This window comes from Patagioenas fasciata, chromosome 1 (assembly GCF_037038585.1).
Source record: "Patagioenas fasciata isolate bPatFas1 chromosome 1, bPatFas1.hap1, whole genome shotgun sequence".
NCBI classification, from domain to species: domain Eukaryota; kingdom Metazoa; phylum Chordata; class Aves; order Columbiformes; family Columbidae; genus Patagioenas; species Patagioenas fasciata.
In genome coordinates this window covers 168,918,257-168,941,329 of record NC_092520.1, presented here as the reverse complement: position 1 = coordinate 168,941,329, position 23,073 = coordinate 168,918,257, and the positions used below count along the sequence as shown (strand labels likewise).

The following is a 23,073-nucleotide window of genomic DNA, read 5'->3' as shown; positions in this document are numbered from 1 at the left end:
GATCAAAACCTTTTATCTGCTGTGAAGACCAGAGCATCTTAAATGCTTTAGTATTGCAGATCTGGTATATAGAATCGGGCCTCACTTCAATATATTTGACTGCTTCACTTGCCTGAGATTTTGTTTATAAACTTAGATGTAAATATTAGCTGCTTTACTTATACTGGTGAGAAAGCTGCTCCCTCTTCTCCACCCACAACCAACAAACTGGTGTTGGATTGCATGTACACCTGTCTCAGCATAGTTGTTTTTGAGAACCTCCAGTGAATGTCTCACACAGGTGGAATAACGTGTAAATAGCAGAAAATATTCCTCTGAAAAAAATTAACTTCCTAATGTCCTGTGTTTTGTTTTGCTATTAAAATTCGTCCACTTTGAAGTTCTTGCTTCACTGGTTCAAATGTGTGTTTCAGTTCCTTCTTGATGACTGACCTGATGCTAATATGTCAATGCAGGCTGAATCTATTCCTTCTCAGTTTAGCTAAGGAATAGCTTGCTTTGGTGTGGTGTTTTTTATTTATTTTTCATTCTGAGATAATTTAAAAGAACATCTCTGGAGAAGGTGATAATGCAGCACAGCAGCAATAAAATTGTATGGTATAAAACTGAGAGAAGTTGTTGGCATTGATGCCCCCACACATATATTCTCTGTACTCCTTGGTGTTACCACTGTACAAACAACAAGAAAGGATATGTTGAATTATTGTAACGACCTGTGTCTTGCAAACTTGGAGTGGCTGTATCTCAGTAATGCAACATTATCCTTGTATGGAAGGGTGCTGTCTAAATCAATGAGTGACAATTTTATTTAGCCTTGGATTTTGTGTTCTCACGTGGCTGGGGGCTTGAGCATGAAATTTGAGAATTTAAAATCCCAAGGCTTTAAGCATTCAGACCATTAAGGGAATGAGTCTGTGGGACAGGCCAAGCTGCTGTGTGGATGAAAAATTATGTAACTGCATTTTTTACAAGGAGAAAGATAGCCTGCTGTCTCTTAGCCATGTTCCTCTACATGATACAGAATGTGAAGGAGAATAGACCTGTCCTTTTCATAAAAATGTGTGCAAAACAGTTAAATATCCCAATGCACAGCATTGCCATTCTGAACTCAGCTGATGCACTGATTTAGATTTGCATTCTGTTTTCATGATACTTTTTGCAGATCTCTTTCTTTGCTTATTCAGTTAATATGTTTAGCATTTTTCAAGTAATGTGCAAAGTGAACTAATAAGTATCTATTTATCTGTTTTGTTCCAAGTTTCAAAAAAAATCTACGAATAACTATAGCTACCTAACTTATATAGTATGCAGCTACCACTCCATTTATTTAATACACGTTATAACCTGTATGTAATTGACAAAATATAACCACTGCATATTCATTTTCTCTACTCCATGGACATATTTATTCAGAGATGAAGTATCACTGCTCCGACAAGAAGTCCAAGACTTACAAGCTTCGCTGAAGGTTGGAAATGTATTTTACTTGCACTTGGTTCTTTGTTTCAAATTGCAAAGTGGTCCACTGTCTTAAGCAACCAAATTTACAGCTCTCTCTCCCCCATCTCCTTTTTTTGTGTTTTTTTTTGACCTAGGAGGAGAGGTGGTATTCGGAAGAGCTGAAGAAAGAACTAGAGAAATTGCAGGGGCAGCGGCAGCAAGTAATTGCTTTAAAATACTTGAAGCAGGTTTATCATCAGCATTGACATTGAAGATTAATACCTTTTTTGTAAGGCACGTGGCCTGATTTAGTTAGTTCCATAATTTAAATATTGACATATTCTTGAAAACAAAGCTAGTTATCTCTTCATAATGTAACTGTGTATATGAATCTGAAGAATGAATTCAGAGTAGATAATGATTCTTCCATACTACTCATTACAAGTTCAGTCCAGACTTTGCTTTCTGTTTGGCTTATTCAGAACTCGCTTTATTAAAGAAAATAAATCGATTGTGGTGTTTGATCTGATTCTTTATGAAAAAGGGTGATGGGGTCTTTCTTGTAAGAACTTTTGGAGAACAAATAGTGTGATTTCACAGATGTCCAGATGAACTGAACAAACAAGCCAAGGCAAATTGTGTGTTGTGCCCTAAGGAAGCTCTCACTTGTTTTATTACTACGAGATACTTAGATACTGGCTTGGTACAAATCTCAGAAATTGCATTCTGACAGAATGCCTCCTCAGAATGTATTTAATGATGTCTGTAACCTCTGTTTTTAGGGCAGATTTCTATATTGAGGAAAGGGAGGGTGGTTTGTTATTGGAGTCTTGCAAGTCTGGAAGCCTGATAGTGTAGTGATACATGAAATGGAAAATCATCTGGGCCTTTTCCAGCCTTCCAGATAGAACTGTTTAAAACGAGATATTTTTATACTGCTGTGCAGTAGTTGAGCACAGAAGTCTTTATTTCCCTGTCTTTTCCAAAAATGGAATGAACTTCAGATGTAGTAGTTTTTACTCCTACTGTCTAATGATGCATTTATTCTGTTTTCTTAAGGATTCTAAGTCTGATGGATTGACAACGGCTACATCTACAGGTGGCTAACATTTTATTATATTAATTTCTGCCTTGTTCTGGAATTTCTGAAATTTTTTTTAGTGTGGCTTTTAGGTTTGTGGAAAAGCATTTTTGTTAAACTAAAGGGCTAGAAAGCTGGAATGATACAATTACTGGAAAAAAGGTTCATTGTAAGTGCTTAAGATAGAGAGCTCTTGATAGCTATAGTCTCGGGAAACATTTCAGAGCCTTGGGGTTTATAATTTCCAGAAGCAAGAAAAGAGTTCTGACCCTGAAAGCAGTTCTCAGAAGTAGTTTTAAATATGTTTTCAATAATTTCATATATTCAGGCATTCAGTAGGAGTCTTTTGCTGAGAGACAGGGTTTGTTGATATTCACACTATAGCATTTGTCCACGCTGGTTTTATTTAGTGCTTTTCTGTACACATCACTAGCAAATAAAACTTTTGTTTTGTTTTTGTTTTTGTTTTTTGTTTTGCAGGCCAATAATTTTTGCTCTGTTTTTTTCCATGAGGCAGTCATGGAATAAAATTTTCCTTATGTGTGCATAAAGTGTCTGACTGATCATGATTAAGGAGTTTTTAATTGCAGTTCAGCAGTGTGTTGCAGTGATCTGAAGGGATATTTGTGATCGGTGAAAACGAATAATCCTGCAGAGGACTTAACTGGTGACAGGTTCCAGCTTCATGCTTGTAGATTACCTTCAATACAGTTGTTCACTTTGCTAAGCTAACTGGATGTTAGGTGAATTTGGATTGCTTATTTACCTCTGGTGGTTCATTGTGTGTGTGAGTAACTGTATTTATTGTCCTAGCTCTTCCAGAAAATAATACTGTTCTTTTTTTGTGAAAATAGAATCATTAGAACGGCAGCTAGAAGAGATCCAAGTAGAAAATTTTAATATTAAGCAAATGAAAGACTTATTTGAGCAAAAAGCGGCACAACTGGCCACTGAAATTGTGGGTAAGTATATTAACTTGAGGTCTGATATTGTCCTCTACTTGTGCAACTTATGCAAGTGATCATTTATTCAACTTCCTTCTTATTAGATCTTAAATCAAAGTACGATGAAGAAATCAGCCTTCGGGAAGGCGCGGAACAGAAAGTGACCAACCTGACACAGGACCTGCAGAAGGAGAGAAGTACAGTGGAAGACTTAAAGACAGAGCTGGTATTCATGTCACACTCCTGTTTTTGTTCTATTCATGTCAAGAGAGGCATCTACTTAAATGCTTGCAAATGCAGTTTTAAAGCAGTCAGACTGTTGAACTTGGAGATGTATGCTTGTGGGCTGAAAAAGTTCAGAACACCATTGTTTCTGATCTGTTTCACTGGTCTAGGTTTCCAGTGTTTTTCCAGTGAGGAAATACATGTTGCTTGCTGACCTCCCCAGCTGTCTTTAGATTGCCCTTTTCCCATGAGGTGTTATGCCGACTGTCCCTGGACAGCTGCATTCATCAGAAGTGCTCAGAGGGGTGTTCTGTGACACGATGGCTGAAAGGCTGGCAGCTGTCATCACCGTGCTTACATGCATGTTGTCCCTCTTGTGCTTGGCTGATAATACCTGTGTGTGTGTATTCCAGGATTTTGGTTCCTGATGACTTTTATATCCAGCCACGGCTCCGGGGAGCAATCCCAGTGACTTGGCTGTTGTGCCACTTCTAAAGCAGTAGTGAAATGGACTTCCTAGTTTTTCCCACTCGAGCACTACTTAGACTCTGGAGGAAAGCAGGACTTGCTTATCTCCCTTCTTCCCTGTAGTTGGCTGCCCCACAGGGCTCATGAATGCCTCTTGGCCCTGCATAGCCACTGGACCTATCAGTTCCTCCTTATCTGTTTAGTTATTTCTTGTCTTCCTTTCTCCTTCTGCATTTTTACCCTTTTCACCCTTTTCCTGTACGTTTTCTCTCCTACATGCCAGCACTTCCTTTCTCTGCTTTCTTCAGTGCCCAGTATTGTCTTTCCCCTCCCTTTTCCCTGCCTAACTTTTCACTCTAAGGGTATATAGATATGTTATGGTACTTTTTAGATATAATTACCAGTAGATTTTACCTATGGGTCTGGTGTGAGGCACGCCTGACACTTCCTTCAAGAAGTTTCCTTCAGCTGCCTTTTTTTTTGTCTGTTCTTGTGATTTTCTGAAGTATTTCTTGAAGGCAGAGGCAGTATCATTATGAAAGTCTGTGTAGCACTGGATTATTATGTGTCTGAGTCCTGAGAGGGGCTTGCAAGCATTGCAGCAGTACAGTAGATACAGTTATCTCTTCTGTAGAGTAGTGGAGTCAATACCACCTGCTTCTGAGAGACTTGTGACTTCACATAAATTTCTTGCACATATTTCCTGTCACTTCAGTGTTTTCTCTCGGGGAAGGTGTCCCTCCTGTGTCTAGCCATCTATCTACATGAAAATTACAGAAATTTAATCTTTTGAGTCCTTATCCCATTTGTCAGATTTGATTGAAATCAATCAACAAGTCCGAAGTTTAGTATTCAGGAACTGACAACCAGTTGTTATATCCTGTTTCCTTTGGGAATGACACGTACTTTTATGTGATGTGGTTTGTTTTTTGTTTGGTTAGTGTATTTGGGATTGGGGGGTGGAGTGGGGGTGTTTTTTGTTTTTGTTTTAGTTTTCCCTTATATTTTTTTTCCCCACAGCCACAATACTATATCTGTGACCTTGTCTATAAATGGATGAATTCACAGATTTTCAGAGATGATTGCCACTGGAAGCACGTCTGCCAACAGCATGTTGCTCACTGCTGCTCTTCTACTTTTCAGCTACAAAGGCCTGGTGTGGAAGATGTAGCCGTTCTGAAAAAGGAGCTCGTCCAAGTTCAGACGCTGATGGACAAAATGACACTGGAACGTGAGAGAGAATCTGAAAAGCTGAAAGATGAGTGCAAGCACTTGCAGGCAGAGCAGGCTAACTCAGAGGTAATAGTCATACCTAAAGATGTGTGTGTTAGCTTTGGCATGATTTTCATATGAAAATGGAAAATTATTAATTCATCATAATGAAAAAGCCTCTTTCTTACACCAAATCTTCTAATTTGTCTAATAGACATGTTTCTTGATTACAGTAAATTGCATAATTCTGTCAATATCTACCCTCCAAAAGCCCCCATGATTTTCTTTGCAAAGCCTTTCCTTGTAATAAAAAGTTGTTACAAGCAATCCAATAGCAGAGGAAAAAGCCACCTGACAGATTTACTCTTTCTATTGGGAGACAGAGCAATATCTGAGTGATTCGAACACTCATTTCCCTTATTGAGCTACACGTGGGTAAAAATAGTTGTTGCTGAAAATGATGATTTTGGTTAATATTTGAGTTGATGTGTCTGAAAAGGGATGCTAGACTATCAAAATATATAAAAAGATATCATTGATACAAAATGGATAATAATTTGAATCTTCTTATAGGACATATGATTCTTGAACTTACACAAGATTTAAAAATCTCAATGGATTTTTAATTTTTTTTTCTTTTTTCATCCTTTTCTTGGATTTTAATGTTTTAAATTCAACCCATTTAAAAGAGACTCTGCTGTCTACTGTAACTGCAGAATATGTGGTTTCTTCAGAAGTGCTTTGTGAAGGCTTGCCTTTGCTTTGGCTGAGTCAGTGGGAGATGCTTTAAATTGCTGATGGGAGATTTGAAAACATATGGAATTGATGATATCTCTGTGTTTAAGGAAGCAAAACTAACTGCCTCTCCCACAGCAAATATTTGTTTTTCTTGGTTTTGATTCTTCTGCTTTCCTGCCAGTGAGCATTTCCACTTTCATGCAAGATGGAGAAAATGAGATGTAACACTTCTGACTTGAATCTTTAAGAGGGAACCTTCCTCCTCAAATGTGTTTGATGTTGTTTACCATAACAGTGAAGGAAATCTCTGACAGAGAGAATAACAAGAAATCCTGATAAAAATCCAGTATCACTGAAAAGGCTTTTGTCTAATATATGATGGATTCTACTGAGGAGTTGGTGAATCCATACCTGCAGAAAAATTCTCACTTGTGGGTTGGTTGGTCTAGTTTTACTAATGGATGATTTGACAGTGTAGCAATCTTTACTGAAAACTGTCAGCTGTGTTTGAGACCTTTTAATTTTGCCCTCCCCAATTCCTCTTGTCCCCCACCAATGTGGCAATGCCAACAAAACTTGTCACCGCAGAGCTGTGGTCCCCAGTGAAATGGGGTCCTCGCAGAATTCCCCAGCTTATGTAAGGAAACACGTAAAGTTTCTGTAGGACTCCTAGTATCCCCTGTCCTGTTCAGATTTGTGGATGTGAAAGATTCCTGACATCTTGTTTTTCTGGGGTTTCATGTACCCTGGATCTCAGAACTGCAGTTTTAACTTTCTTCCCTTGCACTACAGAGCTTTAGAAAAGCGCTGCCTGGCATTATTCTAAACTCCTTAGGGCTTTCCCTCCCACCTCCCCCTGCAACAGATATGTTGAGCTCTGGAAATTGTGCAAGGGCACAATGTTGTGCTACACATGAATCTACCATTGTTTTCTAGTTACAATTATGTATGCCAAGAGTTTCATCAGATGTGAAAAAAGTAATATCACAGTTGGAGTTATGGATATAATGTGGTTATGTGGCCATGTAAGTTGCTGCATAATTGTAATTTGGTTTTAACTGTGAGATCCCACAACTATGCTGCAGAATTTAAATTTCATTTCAAAGTACTGTCTCTGTAGTCTTTTGTGGTTTTGGATATTCAGATTTCATGTGAAGATAAAATGACATAGTGACATGGTTGTAACAAAAATCTTTCATCTTAAAGCATTCTCACAGAAGCATGAATTACTCCAGTTCCCCCAAATTAGGTATAAGTTTTGACATAACTAGCCATTTTAAAATGTAGTTTTAAAGTGCAGCCTTTAACAGGAAAAAAGGCAAGTGAAGGTTTTTTCAGTCCTTCTGGAAGTAATGGCAGATTGGAGAGAAGGCTGCATGATTCCCTGAGCTGTCACAATGTGTTCATATAAGAAGTCTTAGATACATGGAAGGATTATAAACAACACTGCAGCAATTGTAATACTATCAGATGTCTGCGTAATATCAGCAGTATGTAGGCTGAAGCAGAGAAGATCAAGATGCTGTGTGGCAGAACATGGTAAGCAGTAACAGTCTGATTCTTCTCGGAAGTGTGTCCGTCTTCTCTGCTTAGTTCCAGCATATGACAAAAATGACGCAAGATGCGTCCAGAATAAAATCTTTTATGTTGATCTAAAGTGACAGATCAGACTTCTTAAAAAAATAATAATTACTCAGCCATAGTGGTGAAAACTTTTCTGCTCTTCTTAAAAAAACCCCACAATTGTGAAAAGTGATAGCCATAAGAAAACAAGAAATGTAAGTCCTTCATTGGCAGGATGGGAACAGTTCTGGCCATTAAAGTTTGGCCATATTTCAGCTTTTCTTTTTAAGACCACCTAAAGGGCTGAAAGTGTAAGGTGGTTCTTACGCCATCTTTCGCTATTTTACCAAGCTGGTTAAGGATACTTAAATTAATATTAGTTTCTAATGTGAGATGTCTCTAAAATAAGTTAAATTTTATGGTGTAAGTGAAAAGAATAGCAAAGATCATCTTAACCGTATATGAACATCTTCAATTGCTGCAGGAGAGGGATGTGAAGAGTAGTATAGCTCTGCAGTTGTCACCTAAATGTATTCATTGCTGTCCTTCCTTTTTTTTCTTTTTTTTTTTTTTTTTCTGTGTGTATGTTGTTTTTTATTTTGTGTGTGTTTATGTGCCTTATTTCAGAGTTGCACCTGAAACTCTGGGGTATTCTCAGATGCATGTTCATTCTGTGCTACTCCTTCCATGTTTAGTCTTTCACTATAGTGATTCCTGCATAGTAAACACATGGTGAAAACAGCTGTGCTGCTGTGGAACTGAGTTTTTCTATGAATCCCTGCAGATTGGGATTTGTTTCATAAAATACAGGGCCTAGGCTTGATTGTTAATTTGAGTGCCTACAGAATTAAACAAGATTAGTAGACTAAATTATGGGCAGATTTAATAAAGACAGGACTGGGTTTTTTTTTCCATTAAGCAAAGGCATTAAAAATACTGGAATATTTGAAAACAAATTTGACAAAGTGTGTCTACTAAAAGCTTTTGTGACTGCTTATTTCCATCTTTCATCCGTCCGTTTTATTTTTTCTGCTATCTCATGGAGACACTTAAATTTGAGGTAAATTTTTTGAAAGCTTTTTATTCTTACAGTAGATTTCTGTTGAATAAAGATAATTTCAAGAGGTTTTTATAGAGATGCCTTCCTGTTTGCATATTAGTTCATTAATCATACAGACACATCAGCCAGACAATATCAGGAATGAATATTCACCCATGATGTATTGCTATGTTAAGAATGAAGTGTGGGATGGGCTTACTGTCTTATGAATGAGGGAAATGTATCTTTATACATATAAATTATAATTCTAGTTTGAAAGGCTGCTGTGGTGTCCTTAGCAAGCTTTTGCACATTTTCTGCATTATATCCTCTCAGTATTGAAATACCCATAGTCTGTTTTCTGAGAACATTCTGGAATGTTTGTCTGCCAAAGACAGATACCAGGATGTGCTTTAGTTAACAGCTCTGTAATGAAATAGCCTTTTAAAGCACAGCATTACAGAAAGTCAGAATTAATAACTATATATAGTCATATAATGTGTCTGTGTGTCTGTATGTTCTCTTTGGTCTCCCTTTTTCTGTAGAAAGTTTATAAATAGTATGTTTGTCTACTACTTCTGCTTTAGTTCATTCTTGAATTCAGTATTTATACCTTTGTGCTGAAATCTGTGGTTATGAGAACAACAGGAAAGAAAACTTCTTTGAAAAGGTCACTATTATATAGTGTATTCAAAATGAGCGCATTCATACACAGCATGCTTTAGGGCACCCATTGTTACCCATCTAAAGTGCTTTTCTTGTTTTCTTCCATTAGTGTGTTCAAATACTGTACAGTCATTGATATATTCTGTTTTGTACTAATCCTGTTTAATGGAGCAGTATTGTTCCCCTGATTATGCTGACCTGCAGGGTTGATGTGTCCAGAAGTCGTGCACCAAGTTTGCATCAGATGCCAGACTCGCTTCTAGAGGCTCTTCTAGTACATTTTCCTAACCAGGGAGGCAAAGGTTTTGGCCATGTAACTGCAATCACTGTTGTGATTTTCATTGGTTGTGGGCCCGACCTGGCATTTGCTATTGGACTGCAACCAATTTTTGTGCTCCCCAATAGGACATGAATTAATCTTATCTGAGGAGTTATGCTCAGTGACACTTCTGTAGCTGATGGTGCTCTGAGGTGAGTTTGCAGGTCATTTTTTTCTATAGCTGTTTATTTGTATACAAGATGCTTGTTAGTTTGCTGCCAGACATCTTGCTTCTGTTGGGTTATACCTGCAAAGCTTTGTTTTAAAATGTGAATTTTTCTGTTTGTCTGTTCAGGCTACCATTAACCAGTTAAGAGCTGAACTTGCCAAAGGACCTCAGGAAGTAGCTGTGTATGTTCAGGAGCTGCAAAAACTTCAAAGTTCAGTCAAAGAGCTAGAACAGAAGAACCAGGTGAGAATGCTGTTATTTCCTTTGCTTGTCAGTTCACGTTAAAATGGAAACCGTTCACACATTGCCTTCGGAAGTGCTGAAGACTGTAACAAAACACGTTTTGGTGTTGCAGAACTTGAGAATTCTTTTACCGTTTTGCTTAACGCGAGGCGTATCGTTATGTACAAGCAAACACTATATTTTAACAATCATCAGGATGTTACAACTGAAATCCTCAGGGCTGTTATGATTGCAGATTTCAAATTGCTGCAGTTAATGCTTACCTATCACTAAGCAGTATTGCTATCTCACACTATAAAAGAAAAAGCAGTAGTTTTTGAAATATTACACTATTTGCTTTAAAATCGTAATTCAGAAGACATTTTGAACTTTCTTAATTGTTCTTCCTCAGCTTTTAGATTGTAGCCCTGACATATTTTTTGGCCTTTTTGTCAGTCATGAATGGTAGAAAATTGAAATAAACTCCAGAAGCTTCTCAGCTTATAAGTATTCCTTGAGAGCTTTTATCAAAGCCTTTTGAGCTTGCTGCATTTTGTATTTGCATTAAGAAAGTGTGTGTTCTGGGTTAATAAATAGAGGTAAGAGAGGAAAGGAGACAAAGACACGTGCTGCTTTTTTTGTGTGTGTATATATAACACTGTATATGAACTGTACACATTACATAGGTGTGTTTACCAGCAACATTTTCAGTCTTGGAAAATAGGAAGGGGCAGGGACCAAACAGTGTGAACTTAATGTAATCTAATATTAAAGCAGCATTTGCAAAGAACATAAGAAGGTGCAATTAAAATTTGGTAAATTAAGCTTGCCTTTGGTAGGATGACTCTTCGTTTGGCTCATTAAATCAGATGCAGAACTGAGATGGTGAGAATTGTCATGCTGAACTTCACAGAGCAGCTACACTGAATCAAGCTTTTGATGAAATTATTGCTGTACAGCATAGAGCCCTTGCCTGAATATAACACTAACAGTGTGGAGTGAAACAGATTGATGCATAAGATAATCATACTTCAAGAGAGAATCCTCTGCTATGTCGGGTTAATGCCAAGCACCACTTGAGGAATAGGAAGAAGTAGCAGCAAGCTACTTTCCTCTTTCAGTTTCAGTGACCTAAAGCAGTTTACAACCACCTCTTTATGCAGCTTTTTGAAACGCAATATCTATGAGATGGTGTGCTAGCCAAGGGATCTTGGCCCTGGAGGTCTTGGACCTACAATTGGAAAAAGTGAGACTAGCTTCCCAAATAACAGAAATTACTCCCCTTTGAGCAGTTTTCACTCCTTGAAGAAGCTGTCAGGGAGGGGGGAGGAGCCAGGATAGAATATATTGTGCCTTTTGCTATGTGTATCCGTTTATAATTCCATTGCGATGCAGGAAGATATTTCTGTGCATTGATGCAGAGCTTTTCAAGCTCATGCACAACCTCAAGCGAGCAAGCTGTTTCTTATATTTTCAGGAGCTATAATGAGAAGAGCAGATGACAAGTAGATAAGATCAGTTCTCTGAGATCAGCAGGAACTGCCTTTCCTTCATTTATAAAGCACTGTAATTATGGAGCTTGGCTTGCCTTGCGGGGGCCCGTAATGGTCTGTAGCCCAGAAGAGACCTAATGTGTGAAAATCCAGTGTATTCCCTGAAGTGTAGGACTTGTAATTCCACACTCATTGCACGTGGGGTTTTTCATTTGTTTTCTTTCAGAAGAATTGTGATGCATTATCTGCAGGGACAAATGCTTAGTTTCCAGCCTTCTGCTCATGTAACTATTCTGAAATTTGGTCAGTGACCACAGAGTTTGTTCTTTAATATTTAGCAACTGTCACTACTGACAGGTATTACATGTTTTTTTCCATGGAGGAGTTATAATGAAGAGATCAGTGTGGTGTTGTATAATATCTTGTGAGCTTTGAAGTCTCAGGGCTTTTAACTGAGTTCTGGAACATACTGTCATTCCCTCTTACTTTTTGATGGATATCAAGGCTTGGGGAAGAGAGGTGGCTGGTGTGTGTATATGTATCCCTTTATATATCTGGGATGCAACTGGCATGTGCATCCAGATAGAAAACACTGCTAGGTCCACTGGTGTGACATGAATGACCATAGCCTGGCAGCTCCATGGCCTCGAGCCTGCTCATGGGCTTCAGTCACACACAGGCTGCAGGCTGGCGACAAACACAACTCTTCTTGAGTGGAAGCAGCAGCAGGTCTTTGTGGCTTTGTCTGGCCATTGGTGACTGCAGAAGGTGTTCAGCTCTGAGGGGCAGTGGCTTTCAACGCTGGTATTCGTGGTTGTGTTACTATTTAGACCAGGGAGGAAGAGAGTAGCACAGGATGGGGAGCATCATCTCCAGCCATGTGTAGTTGCTACTCTTGGCTGTCCTTTGGACAGGTTGGAAGGTGATGGTGAAGAACCTCTGCTGTTCTTGGCTGTCTTCTGGATAGCTTGTGAGGTGATGGTGAAGAGGCTTTGCATCTTTTTTGTTTTTTATAGCATTCCTGAAAACTTTCCAGAGTCTCAGTCTGCTTCAGGACAATGTTAAATGTATCTCTTTCTTCTTTCCACCCCCCCCACAAACTTTACTTGAAAAATTAAGTTAATGCCCTGCACTGACTCTTCACAAAGTTCTACTTGTGACATGTGGATCTAGTTATGAAGTAGTAGTAATAAAAACCTTAGTTCTTGCTTGCCCAGCTATGATGAAAAAGGTGCTTTAGTTTGTTGGTATTTCAGGACCACGATTCAGCATAAATGTTAATGATCCTGCCTGGCCATTTCTCTTTAATGAAAAGGGAATTACAACTTTATTTTACATTCTGAGTGTGAAATCTTTTCTAAAGCAGTGGAAGCCTTGTCACTGGCTTCAGGAGGATAAAGATGACACCTGACCTCAGTATGTGCTTTATGTACTCTATTCCTGCATTTTATATATGCATGTATAAGAGTGTGTGCTTACCCGTAACAGCTAAATTTTGTGCTTTAGAAAGTGTATATTTTTTTAGATGGACACATAGGGCACTAATTATATATGTTCTCACATGGGTTGCTGAACTGCTAGAGTTGTCATTTGCAAGATTGCTTCTTTTGTAACCTCTGTTTTTTTTAATAGATTCTTCTGTTTATTTTATTATGGTTATAAAATGGAAGTGTCTGCATATGGTTTACAAGGGCCAATATAGTAATTGTTTGTTAAAATCTGTAAAGAACAAAACTGTTCATCTTATTTGAATAATTTTACAGCTTTTTCTTCTGGCAAAATAGGTTTCACCCCTGGATACTGTTTAGAAGTACACTTTCAAGATACCCAGCATTGCTAGAATTGCAGCACTATCTGTGTTATTTTTGGAACAGTGTTATTCCAAAGTTGCAGAACTGTCTGAAGTTTTGATACATAAGACTGACCTCAGCAGTAGTATTTTTTTCAGGTTGACATGCTAGAAGTGATCTTTATTTTTCTGTATTTTAGTTGAAAGGGTCACTAGAGAATACAGTAGTCCCTGTAACTGCAGAAAGAATGCAAGGATTTAAAAGATGTGCATAGTAATACTCCACTGAGATATGATGAAGGTGCTGCAATAAATGGAACCTGATGGTACATTTCAAGAGGATGGAATGGATTACCTACATTGCACAGTGACCAGGGCCTCCCTGCAACTCTGTTTCTGTGCTTCAAGAAATGCCACAGGAAAATGAAAATGATTCTTGTGACTTCTTTGTTCTGCTTGGAGATCATTGAAATTCTAGTTAGTGCCTCAGCTAAGCTTGGGGGAAAACCTGAACTTTCTGGAATTATGTCTTGTCCATTAAGATATTTAATTTCTCTCTAAATATAGTTTTGATTAGTTTGTGATATTTGATAAAAAGCAATGTGTAATAGCTGAATATTACCTGTAAATATTTTTTTTCCCAGAAAAAAATGGCATGTAAATTTGATAGTAAGACCTTAGACCCTGCAATATTTACTGTTGTTGATGTGGTAAGAAAAATCTGACAGTGATGTTCATGTCTTTCCTTTAGGGTATCCCAGTTTTTAGTGTTTTTAAACTCAAAGCAACCATCCTCTTTGATCTGATTTGTGTGGAAGGAAGTTAGATCGTTTGAATTAAAATGTAAAAACATCATCTTCTAAAATGAAGGTTAAATCATGAGTGTTTCATTCTTTGATTTATCAATATCACAGTTTTGATTAGTTTTCACAGGTTCTCTTCCATAGTTTGGATACCAGGTCATGCTGTAGGTATAGTAACAAGGCAAAATTAGGATGCTTCTAAAAATGACCAGCATGATGACTGCACAGGATTAGACAGGAATTAATCCACAAATGTTGTTGCTGAGGGAATTGCGTGAAGGACAGTGAGACTTGAAAACCTCTTCTGTATACTAATAGCTCGAAATACTATTTTAACTTTTCCCCAAGCAAATGCAGTTGTAATGACCTAGAATCTGAACGTTCTGGGAAAGCAAATTAGTCTTCAGGATACAGAAATAGAGTCTGTGATCAGTAAGAGGAAGTGTATTTATGTGAGAATATGAAAACCAGTCTTTCCAGTTGAAACTCTATGCTGTGTATGGGTTCCAGAATCAACTTGTGTAATGCAAAATGCAGGGCAATATTTCCTTTAATAATGTTTTTGAGCAAGTTCTTTGCCATTCAGCATTAACACTTGAGAAGAAATTTGAATAATGCATTGAACAGCTCTAAGCAGCACTGCAATTGAATTGCTGTGTAACTCTTTTCATAGAGTCTGATGGAGAAGCTGCTGAAGAAAGAACAGGACTACACCCAGCTGGAAGAAAAACACAATGAAGTATCTGTGAGTAAGAAGAACGTGCAGGCAAGCTTTCACCAGAAAGACCTGGACTGCCAGCAGCTTCAGGCAAAGCTGTCTGCATCTGAAGCCTCAATACAGAGATTACAGACAGAGCTGGGTGAGAAGGGGGAAGCAAACCAGAAACTTAAAGAAGAGTTGTCTGAAGTAGAGACAAAGTACCAGCATCTCAAGGCGGAATGTAAACAGCTCCAGCAGCAGAGGGAGGAAAAAGAGCAGCATGGCCTGCAGCTCCAAAGTGAGCTGAGTCAGGTAAGGTTCCTGAAGCCTTCTAGACTTCCTTCCTTATACCATCCCATTAACGTTTTTTAAACTGTCCATGCGTATTTTGTGTGCATATGGATTTGCATTTCCTTATTAAAGAGGAGTAGCTAACCAGTACTTGTATTTGAATAAATATAAAGCTAGCTGGTATTTGAATAAATACAAAGCATTCTTCCTAATGCTGCAGAGAATGAAATACAATCACCTCTTCACCTGAGAGAAGTAAAAAAAAAAGAACAGGCAAAAAGAAGAGGCTGTAGTAAAAGTGCAGAAACTCTTTGGTATTTGTATGTCGTTATGTCTGAATCTTCTTAGTAGGTCCAAACTCTTCTCAGTGGGAAATGAGCATAGGTGTAGCCCCGGTGTCACAATCAAAGTCAGCAAGATCGACAGTTTTAACCACCTTTCCACATATTTATTTCTGGGAAGGCTCGCGTAATATCTATCTGTAGTATAATTCCCCTTTTTCTGAAACAGAAATTTCTTACTAATACTTTTCTATCTGGACCTCTTCATAAAGCTATCTTTATACTTTCAGTTTTGAAGGTTAAGATTGAATGAGCATAAACGTTGTAGCTTCTTTCTCATGTTCTGACTTGACTTTTTTTTTGTATGTGAATAAAAAAGGCTTGAGCTGATCTACAACAAGTTTTTTTGTCCACTCTTTTTCTCTTACAGTGTTAAATGACCTCTACTTTCATCCCACGTTTTTTTCCCCTTTCCTTTTTTTTGTTGATGCATTCCCTGAAATAAGGAGAGTATTGTCAAATGAGAGGGCTACTCGGAATATTGTATTTCCATGACAAATGTGATAAAAGATAAATCCTAAGAAGTCAGCAAGGTTATTTTTTCTGGTTATTTCAGTAAGATAGCTGAAGCTATAATGAATTCAGGTTATAAAAAAAACCATATTTAAATAGAGTATCAGAAGTAGTTTCACTTCTAGTAATTTTACTATTCTGTAGGAAGTTTGAGGGAATTTGTGCCTGTAGGCCAACCTAAGAAGTCAGCAAGGTTATTTTTTCTGGTTATTTCAGTAAGATAGCTGAAGCTATAATGAATTCAGGTTATAAAAAAAACCATATTTAAATAGAGTATCAGAAGTAGTTTCACTTCTAGTAATTTTACTATTCTGTAGGAAGTTTGAGAAAAGTGAATCTTTGTTTTACATTAGAACTGAACAATTCTTGATTTGCTTTAAAATTGAGTAGTGAATACAGGAGGGAATGCTTAGTATCAAAAGCAGGGGTAATATGAAGTCTTAATATTGCTTCCTTTGTGTCTCTCCACAAACGCCATCTCTTTATGTTTCTGAAAATTAGAACACCTAGAGCATACACCCACCACACCATTTACATATTGTTTTGCTGAGTCCAATGAGTTATGGAAGCAGGACTTCCATATAACATCGAGCATGCTGACATTTGAGGGTGGTTGGACTCTGTTTTATCTTCTGTCTTGGGGACTAATGTGTTAGACTGGAAAAATATTTGTGCATCAGGAATCATGTCCAGTCCTAAGATGGAAAAAATAATCTGTTTCTTTGTTAGTATGATGTACTTCATTTTAATCTTTTGCTAAAACTTCATATTTTTGAAGTGAGTGTTTCTCAATTTTCAACCCTTTGTCAAGACTGAAATAGATTAAGTTGCAAGCTGTGCGTGTGGAAGAACGGTGGCTTGCCAAAACTTCATTTATGTATGTATTACATCCCCAGAATGACTTCTCCCATCAGTCTTCTGTCAGTAGGAAGGGAGATAAGTATTTTAGTTATGTCCTTAGGAATCCTCACTTGATAAAACTGCCTTGGTCTGATTAGGCAACATTTATTGAAGCTTCAGAAGCACAACCAAGAGGTTGAGCTGAAATCTGGCTTCAGCCTGAGAGGGCATTTTTGGGAAGGATTTTTGGGGTGGGAAAATGAAGGAGGAAGAAGGTGAATAATGCATTTCTGAATTAATTCCTGTGAGAGGAGAGAGAGGTGTTGCACATTCTCTGGTGATACCGTTGGGAAGGAAGACTGTCAAAGCAAGAAAACCTGAACAAGCTGCTGGATCTCAGGATTTGTTTTAGAACTGTATGGTAAAAGAATAGTGGAGGAAAAAAAGCCCTTCCTACATAGTATAAAATAAAGCCAAGCAAACACTTCTCTTCCTCTCTCTCCCTCCAAACTGAAGTTTGGTCATGAAAATATTAAATTACTCGTATTTGTTCATTTAGTACTTTAATGGATATTATCTTTTTGTGCCTGTAGGCCAATAGCTTATATTGACACAATGAATGTTGCTTATGAAGCTACATGTATGGTTGTTTAGTCAAATCACATTTTCAAAGAATCCTTCCCATCTTCTCAAAATTCATTTGAACAGATGAATGTCAGGTGAAATTTGTATATTTTAGAATTTGGGTGATGTGAAGGAAGTGATCGTCACAATGGAAGGAAACTTCAATGATAATGTTGGTTCCAGTACAACAATAGGAAGAGGGTAGCACAACTACTTCTGAAGACTGCTTCAGTCTTGAAGAAACATTAATTGATGATAAATACTGTTGTTGAGAAAGTTTGAATCTACTTGATTGCACCTTTGAAAGTCTAAATATTTTTAATGATTTTTGTGTTCTGTGACATAGGTTAATCCTGGATTTTATTCTGTTTACTTAAAATCAATCTTAAAGTCTTTCAAAATCTTGTTATACCCTTTCTTCGTTAGATTTTTCCTCAAAATCTTGCTTGTGTTTTTAGTGAGAAATGTTAATAATTTGGTAATTTCTGTGAAAAAGATGTTTTTGATTCCTGGAAGAAAGATTATGATCTCTTTCTCCACCCTGTCATCCCTCTTCTTCTACCTCTCTCTTAACCGTGCAGTCATACTTAGCAGTCAGCATCTTGACCACAGGCCGAACAGCTTATCATTCACAGCTTTTGTGGTTGTGGGCATAAAAACAAATAATTTAGCTTGGTTTCCTAACAAAATAAGGCATACACACATTTGTTTTCCTGTCTTCATCCCCTATAACTTTTGCATTCTTTGATGACCACAGCCAAATTTTGAGAGATGGCCCAAATGTGCTGCAAGGCCTGATCCATTTCCTGGTTTTGCATTGAGTTGAAAGTTCGTATTCATCAATTCATCTGTGAATGTGTTCATGTGGCAGTAGGCAAGAGGTAACCCGGGGCCTGCAGTGATGGTTTCAAATAAAAGAAAACCTGATTTTATGGAGAGAGCTTGTTATAACAGTGAATTGTAAAAGGCCATCCTCACACTTTGGAGATGTTACAGAACTGCTTTTGATGACTAAAAAAATTATATGCCAGGCTTATGTCCAGCTGGAAGAACACACCCCCCTAGCAGCTCTCTGCTGCTTGGATGTCCTGGGGTACAAGCCACGAAAATTACGGTGTTCCGTATGTTGGAGGTTCATGTATGTCTTCTCTGCAGAGAATGAATGCCATTGATGTAGCCAGATCAAGCTAAAAATCATACTCTTAATGAGTCTAGCAATGCAGAACAGTATATGGTGGGAGCCAACGGAGCAGGTAAAGACATGGTGCTGTATCTGGAGGAGCGAGGGTGTGCACTGTGTAAGATGAAATTGCTCTAAGCATCACTATTTTTACATGATAATACATATGTGTCTGAAGGATTGACCTCTTTGTGTTTCTGTTAAATCTCTGTAACTCATATTGAAGGGCTTCTGTAGGTAAATGAAGATGTTTCTGGGTCCCTGCAACCTACTTTTTTTAATATTTGTTCATGCTCGTACCATTGATGCTGTTCTTTAACATGATCTGTGTTTCTGAGGTGTATGATGTGCATGCATGACTTCAGGAGCTCAGGTAGTTGTTTGATGCTTGAGTTATGGATACTTTAGGGTAAACATTGCACAAAGTGAGTCTAAAATACAGTACTGTTGGCTAAAGAATGGCTGAAAAAATTGATGACTTTTTGTTTGTTTGTTTTGTTTGTTTTTTTTTTTCAGTTGCACAGTAAACTTCTAGAAACAGAGCGCCAGCTTGGGGAAGCCCACGGGCGGCTAAAGGAGCAGAGGCAGCTGTCGAGTGAGAAACTGATGGACAAAGAGCAGCAGGTGGCTGAGCTGCAATTAAAACTTTCACGTGCTGAAGAGGAGGTAGGGGCTTTTCTGCAGACTCTGGTTTCCTCCAGTTCTGATGGTAGCCTGTAGACACTTGTTGTGATGTTGCAGTTTTTAAAGTTTGTCCTTACAGAAATTTCACTTGACTACTGTTTTTCAAATCTCACAGTGAACTTGTCAAAATCTGCCAAAATGCCACTTACGTGACAGATTTTGTAAGGCTAAATGCTCACTGGATGCATGTGTGTTCATGACGTTTTACAGATGAATAAAAGATGTGCTTTTTGCACTTATGAGCTTTCTCCAAAGATCTTAGAAAAAAAAAAGACCTAGGTGTACCTAAGCCCATATGCATAAAGTTTTGTGTGTGGCTATTTTTGTGAGATAAAGCCCTACATAAAGAAAAAGTGAACATAACAGAGCAGGTCTTGGATAGTTAATAGCCTGTGTGGGGTGGATGGGCAGATAACACTTGCTTTATTAATTTTTGTTTGTTTTAATGAGTATCTTGTATATATTGCTGACTTTCTGCTGCCTCTATGGGGATTGGCCAAATAACTGAGTGGTATGTTGTCAAAACTTTAATGCTTTTCTGTAGCTAATTCTCAAAGCCTTGACCAGTATAGAGGTGGAGACGCTGCTAAACTGAAGTTGCTACTAAAACTGCTAATAATAGTAATAATAATGTTGCTTTACAGGTGTCTATGTTATCAATCATGTTACATCCTAACAACTATTGGAAAAAATGTACTAAAAATCTCATGATTTTTGAGAACAAAAATACATATGTCTGAAAGTTGTTTCGTAGTTCTCACTTGTGGTATAGAATCTCACCTATTAATGGTAATGAATGCTTTGGTTAGATTTTGATTCTTTAGCTAGCATTACACACTATTTTTATACCAGTTTTCATAGACTAAAATCTTTTATCATTAGAATGAACATGGAACACTATTGGCACACTGAATGGTGCTTGTCTTATTTGGTTGTTTATTTGTTTTTTGGTTTTGTTTCAGCTAAAGGAAAAAGCAGCAAATTCCACTGAATTGCAGCATCAATTAGATAAAGCAAAACAGCAGCACCAGGAACAGCAGACACTTCAGCAAAATACTACAGCAAAACTACGAGAAGCCCAGGTAACATAGTTACATATCCTCATGTCAAAGTGTATTTCAAGATTTCATTATTTTAAATACGTTTTCTCTGTAAAAGTGACTTGCATGACTTGTTCTAGTTTCAATAAATTAACTTGCAAATCTAGAACAGGATATACGGAAAGTGTTTAATTAATTTATTCAACATTTTATGCATTAGGAATAACTTCTAAGGTCCTTATAATTAAGGAAGCTATTATGCGATTTTCTAGAATGATTTGGAGCAAGTTCTACGACAAATTGGAGATAAGGACCAAAAAATTCAAAATCTTGAGGCTTTGCTTCAGAAAAGCAAGGAAAACATCTCTCTGCTAGAAAAGGAAAGAGAGGATTTATATGCAAAAATTCAAGCTGGTGAAGGAGAAACTGCAGTTCTTAACCAGCTGCAAGAGAAAAACCATGCATTGCAAATACAGGTAAGAACTTGGAGAATTGTTTCGTTTCTTTCATTGTCATTATTGAATCTTGTTTCCTTTTCTTCTGTCTCATACATTTGACACCAAACTTCTATAGTTTGCTGTTTCTTTGATACTTACTTTAAAGATCTTACTGTAAATTATTTCACAGGACTTGTGTTTTGGTGACTTCCTTGCTATCAGCATAAGGGAAAGAATTCCTAGATATTTTCTATGTACAAATGCTAGTAATATGTGCTTACAAATAATTTTTGGCTACATATACATGTTGGTTTCTCTTATTTTAAAAAGAAGTTTCATTCCTGCTTTCAACACTAAATTCAGTTTAGCATGCATCTGTTGTCACCTTAATAGTTTATTTTTGTTGCAGTAAGGCCAAATTAATGGTTCTGTTTCACTTCCATTTTCATCTGGTAACCTGTTTAAACTCTGGTAGTGTGTACAATATAGCTTTACTGTCATAGCTTAGAAAAAGAAATGTGATAGTTTTGTGTCTCCAAAGACATGCTAGAAGTCAAAAGATTAATTACTTCCTTGAACATGTTTTTCCAGCCTTTTCTTCTGCTTACCTCCTTTTTTTTTTTTTCCCCTGCAGGTAACTCAGCTAACAGAAAAGCTGAAGAATCAATCAGAAAGTCATAAACAAGCCCAAGAGAATTTGCATGAGCAAGTGCAGGAGCAAAAGGCACATCTAAGAGCTGCTCAAGACCGTGTGCTTTCCCTGGAAACAAACATCGCTGAACTAACCAGCCAGCTAAATGAAAGTAAAGAGAAAGTTTCACAACTGGATGTACAGGTAATGGCACTCTATACTATCATCTGGTAATGATAAATGCTACTTCTGATTTCCATATTCTCTCCAGAGGACGTACAAAGCAATTTGGGAAAAATTGCATGTTTCTACTAACAGACAAATGAATTAAAATAAGGCAGTTAAAACTGAGGAAAATGTAGGTGGATTTGGAATAGCAATAGATGGCAAATTTTGCTTTTTGGTGTTGTAATTGTCTGTATTGTTTTGAGATTTTTTTTTTTTAATTAAAAAAACCCCCTGCATTCATAATTGAGGTGGGAAAACCTGTGCTCAAGCATGTCATGTTGTATTTGTAAGATTAGTCATCCAAAACCCTGTTCTTATCAGTCCTGGATTCTGTGTACCAGAGTAAAAGTCTTTCAAGTCACTAATATCTTCTTGTTGCCTAGAAATTTCCTCTGCTGCTGTCTTGCCAAAAAACAAAAAAGCTGCGGGCCACCTTGGTGTCAATTTAATCCAATATACAAGCCGATTCCTCACTGTGGACTCAGTGTGGACTCTGCTACTGCTAAGTGCTGCTTAAGCTAAAAGCTGCTAATTATGCTCAGCTCTCCCAAAGAATAAATAACATTTGATCAGAAGTTCTTGCTTCGGTACACTTGGAGCAGCTGGTGCTGTTGTTGGATTAACGCACTGGGCTGTCTTTTGAATTAGTGTTACTCGGTTTCTGAACAGGTCTAGGAACTTCTTCCTATATGGAGCTTTGTGATGTTTTTATTGGGCTTCGCTGCACTATCTGGGCTGTATTTTCACCACAATATTAGAACTAGAACTGAATGATCTATGGGGTGTTGTAACTGCTTTTTAAGGCAGCGTGAGCTTTCCTTACATACAGTCTTCAGTGAAGCAGTGTTTCTATACTAGGGAGAAAATCAGTAAACCGCAATAGCAAGTGACCCTGAACATTGCCTCTGTGCACCAACACCATTACACCCACCTTTTGCATTTTCATTTGGTGAGTGTTTTGAAAGGAAAGCAGGTCTCTCCGTAACAGGCACATAGGAGCAGAGAAAGATAGTATGCATGCAGAAGCATTTTTTGGTTGTTTCTTTTTCTTTTTGCTTTCAAAAATTTAGGGGCACTTAAATGTGCATGTAGTCTGAGGTTATCAAGGTGTGCAGGGGTGTGAATGCAGTAAGTCTATCCCATTGTTCCTAGTTAGTAAGTAAAAATGTTTTCCTAGAATAGAAGATGAGTGAGACTGTTTTTTTTTTGTGTGTGTGTGTTTTGTTTTGTTTGTTTGTCTGTTTTTTTAGCTCAAAGTAAGAACTGTGGCTTAATATCCTGATGTTTTTCTAAACCTTGAAAATCTTTCTTCCTTTTTTTTTTTTTTTGAATAGCACGTGAAAACTACTGATTTTAGTATTAAAGTTACTGATTAATATAAAAAAATGAGCTA

General features: G+C 37.6%; 1 protein-coding gene across 4 annotated transcripts in view; it reads left to right on the top strand.

The window, feature by feature from the left end:
* The window catches only part of EEA1 (early endosome antigen 1), a 114,890-nt gene that overhangs the window by 26,974 nt on the left and 64,843 nt on the right, over positions 1-23,073 (top strand). For 3 of the 4 annotated variants that reach the window (XM_071799987.1, XM_065837396.2, XM_065837406.2), the window contains 12 exons: positions 1,414-1,468; positions 1,596-1,661; positions 2,500-2,539; positions 3,376-3,483; positions 3,570-3,691; positions 5,302-5,457; positions 9,991-10,107; positions 14,845-15,183; positions 19,177-19,326; positions 20,307-20,426; positions 20,657-20,860; positions 21,456-21,656. In XM_071799987.1, coding sequence (XP_071656088.1) covers positions 1,414-1,468; positions 1,596-1,661; positions 2,500-2,539; positions 3,376-3,483; positions 3,570-3,691; positions 5,302-5,457; positions 9,991-10,107; positions 14,845-15,183; positions 19,177-19,326; positions 20,307-20,426; positions 20,657-20,860; positions 21,456-21,656 — 1,678 coding nt within the window. The other variant, XM_065837415.2, reaches the window with a different exon arrangement.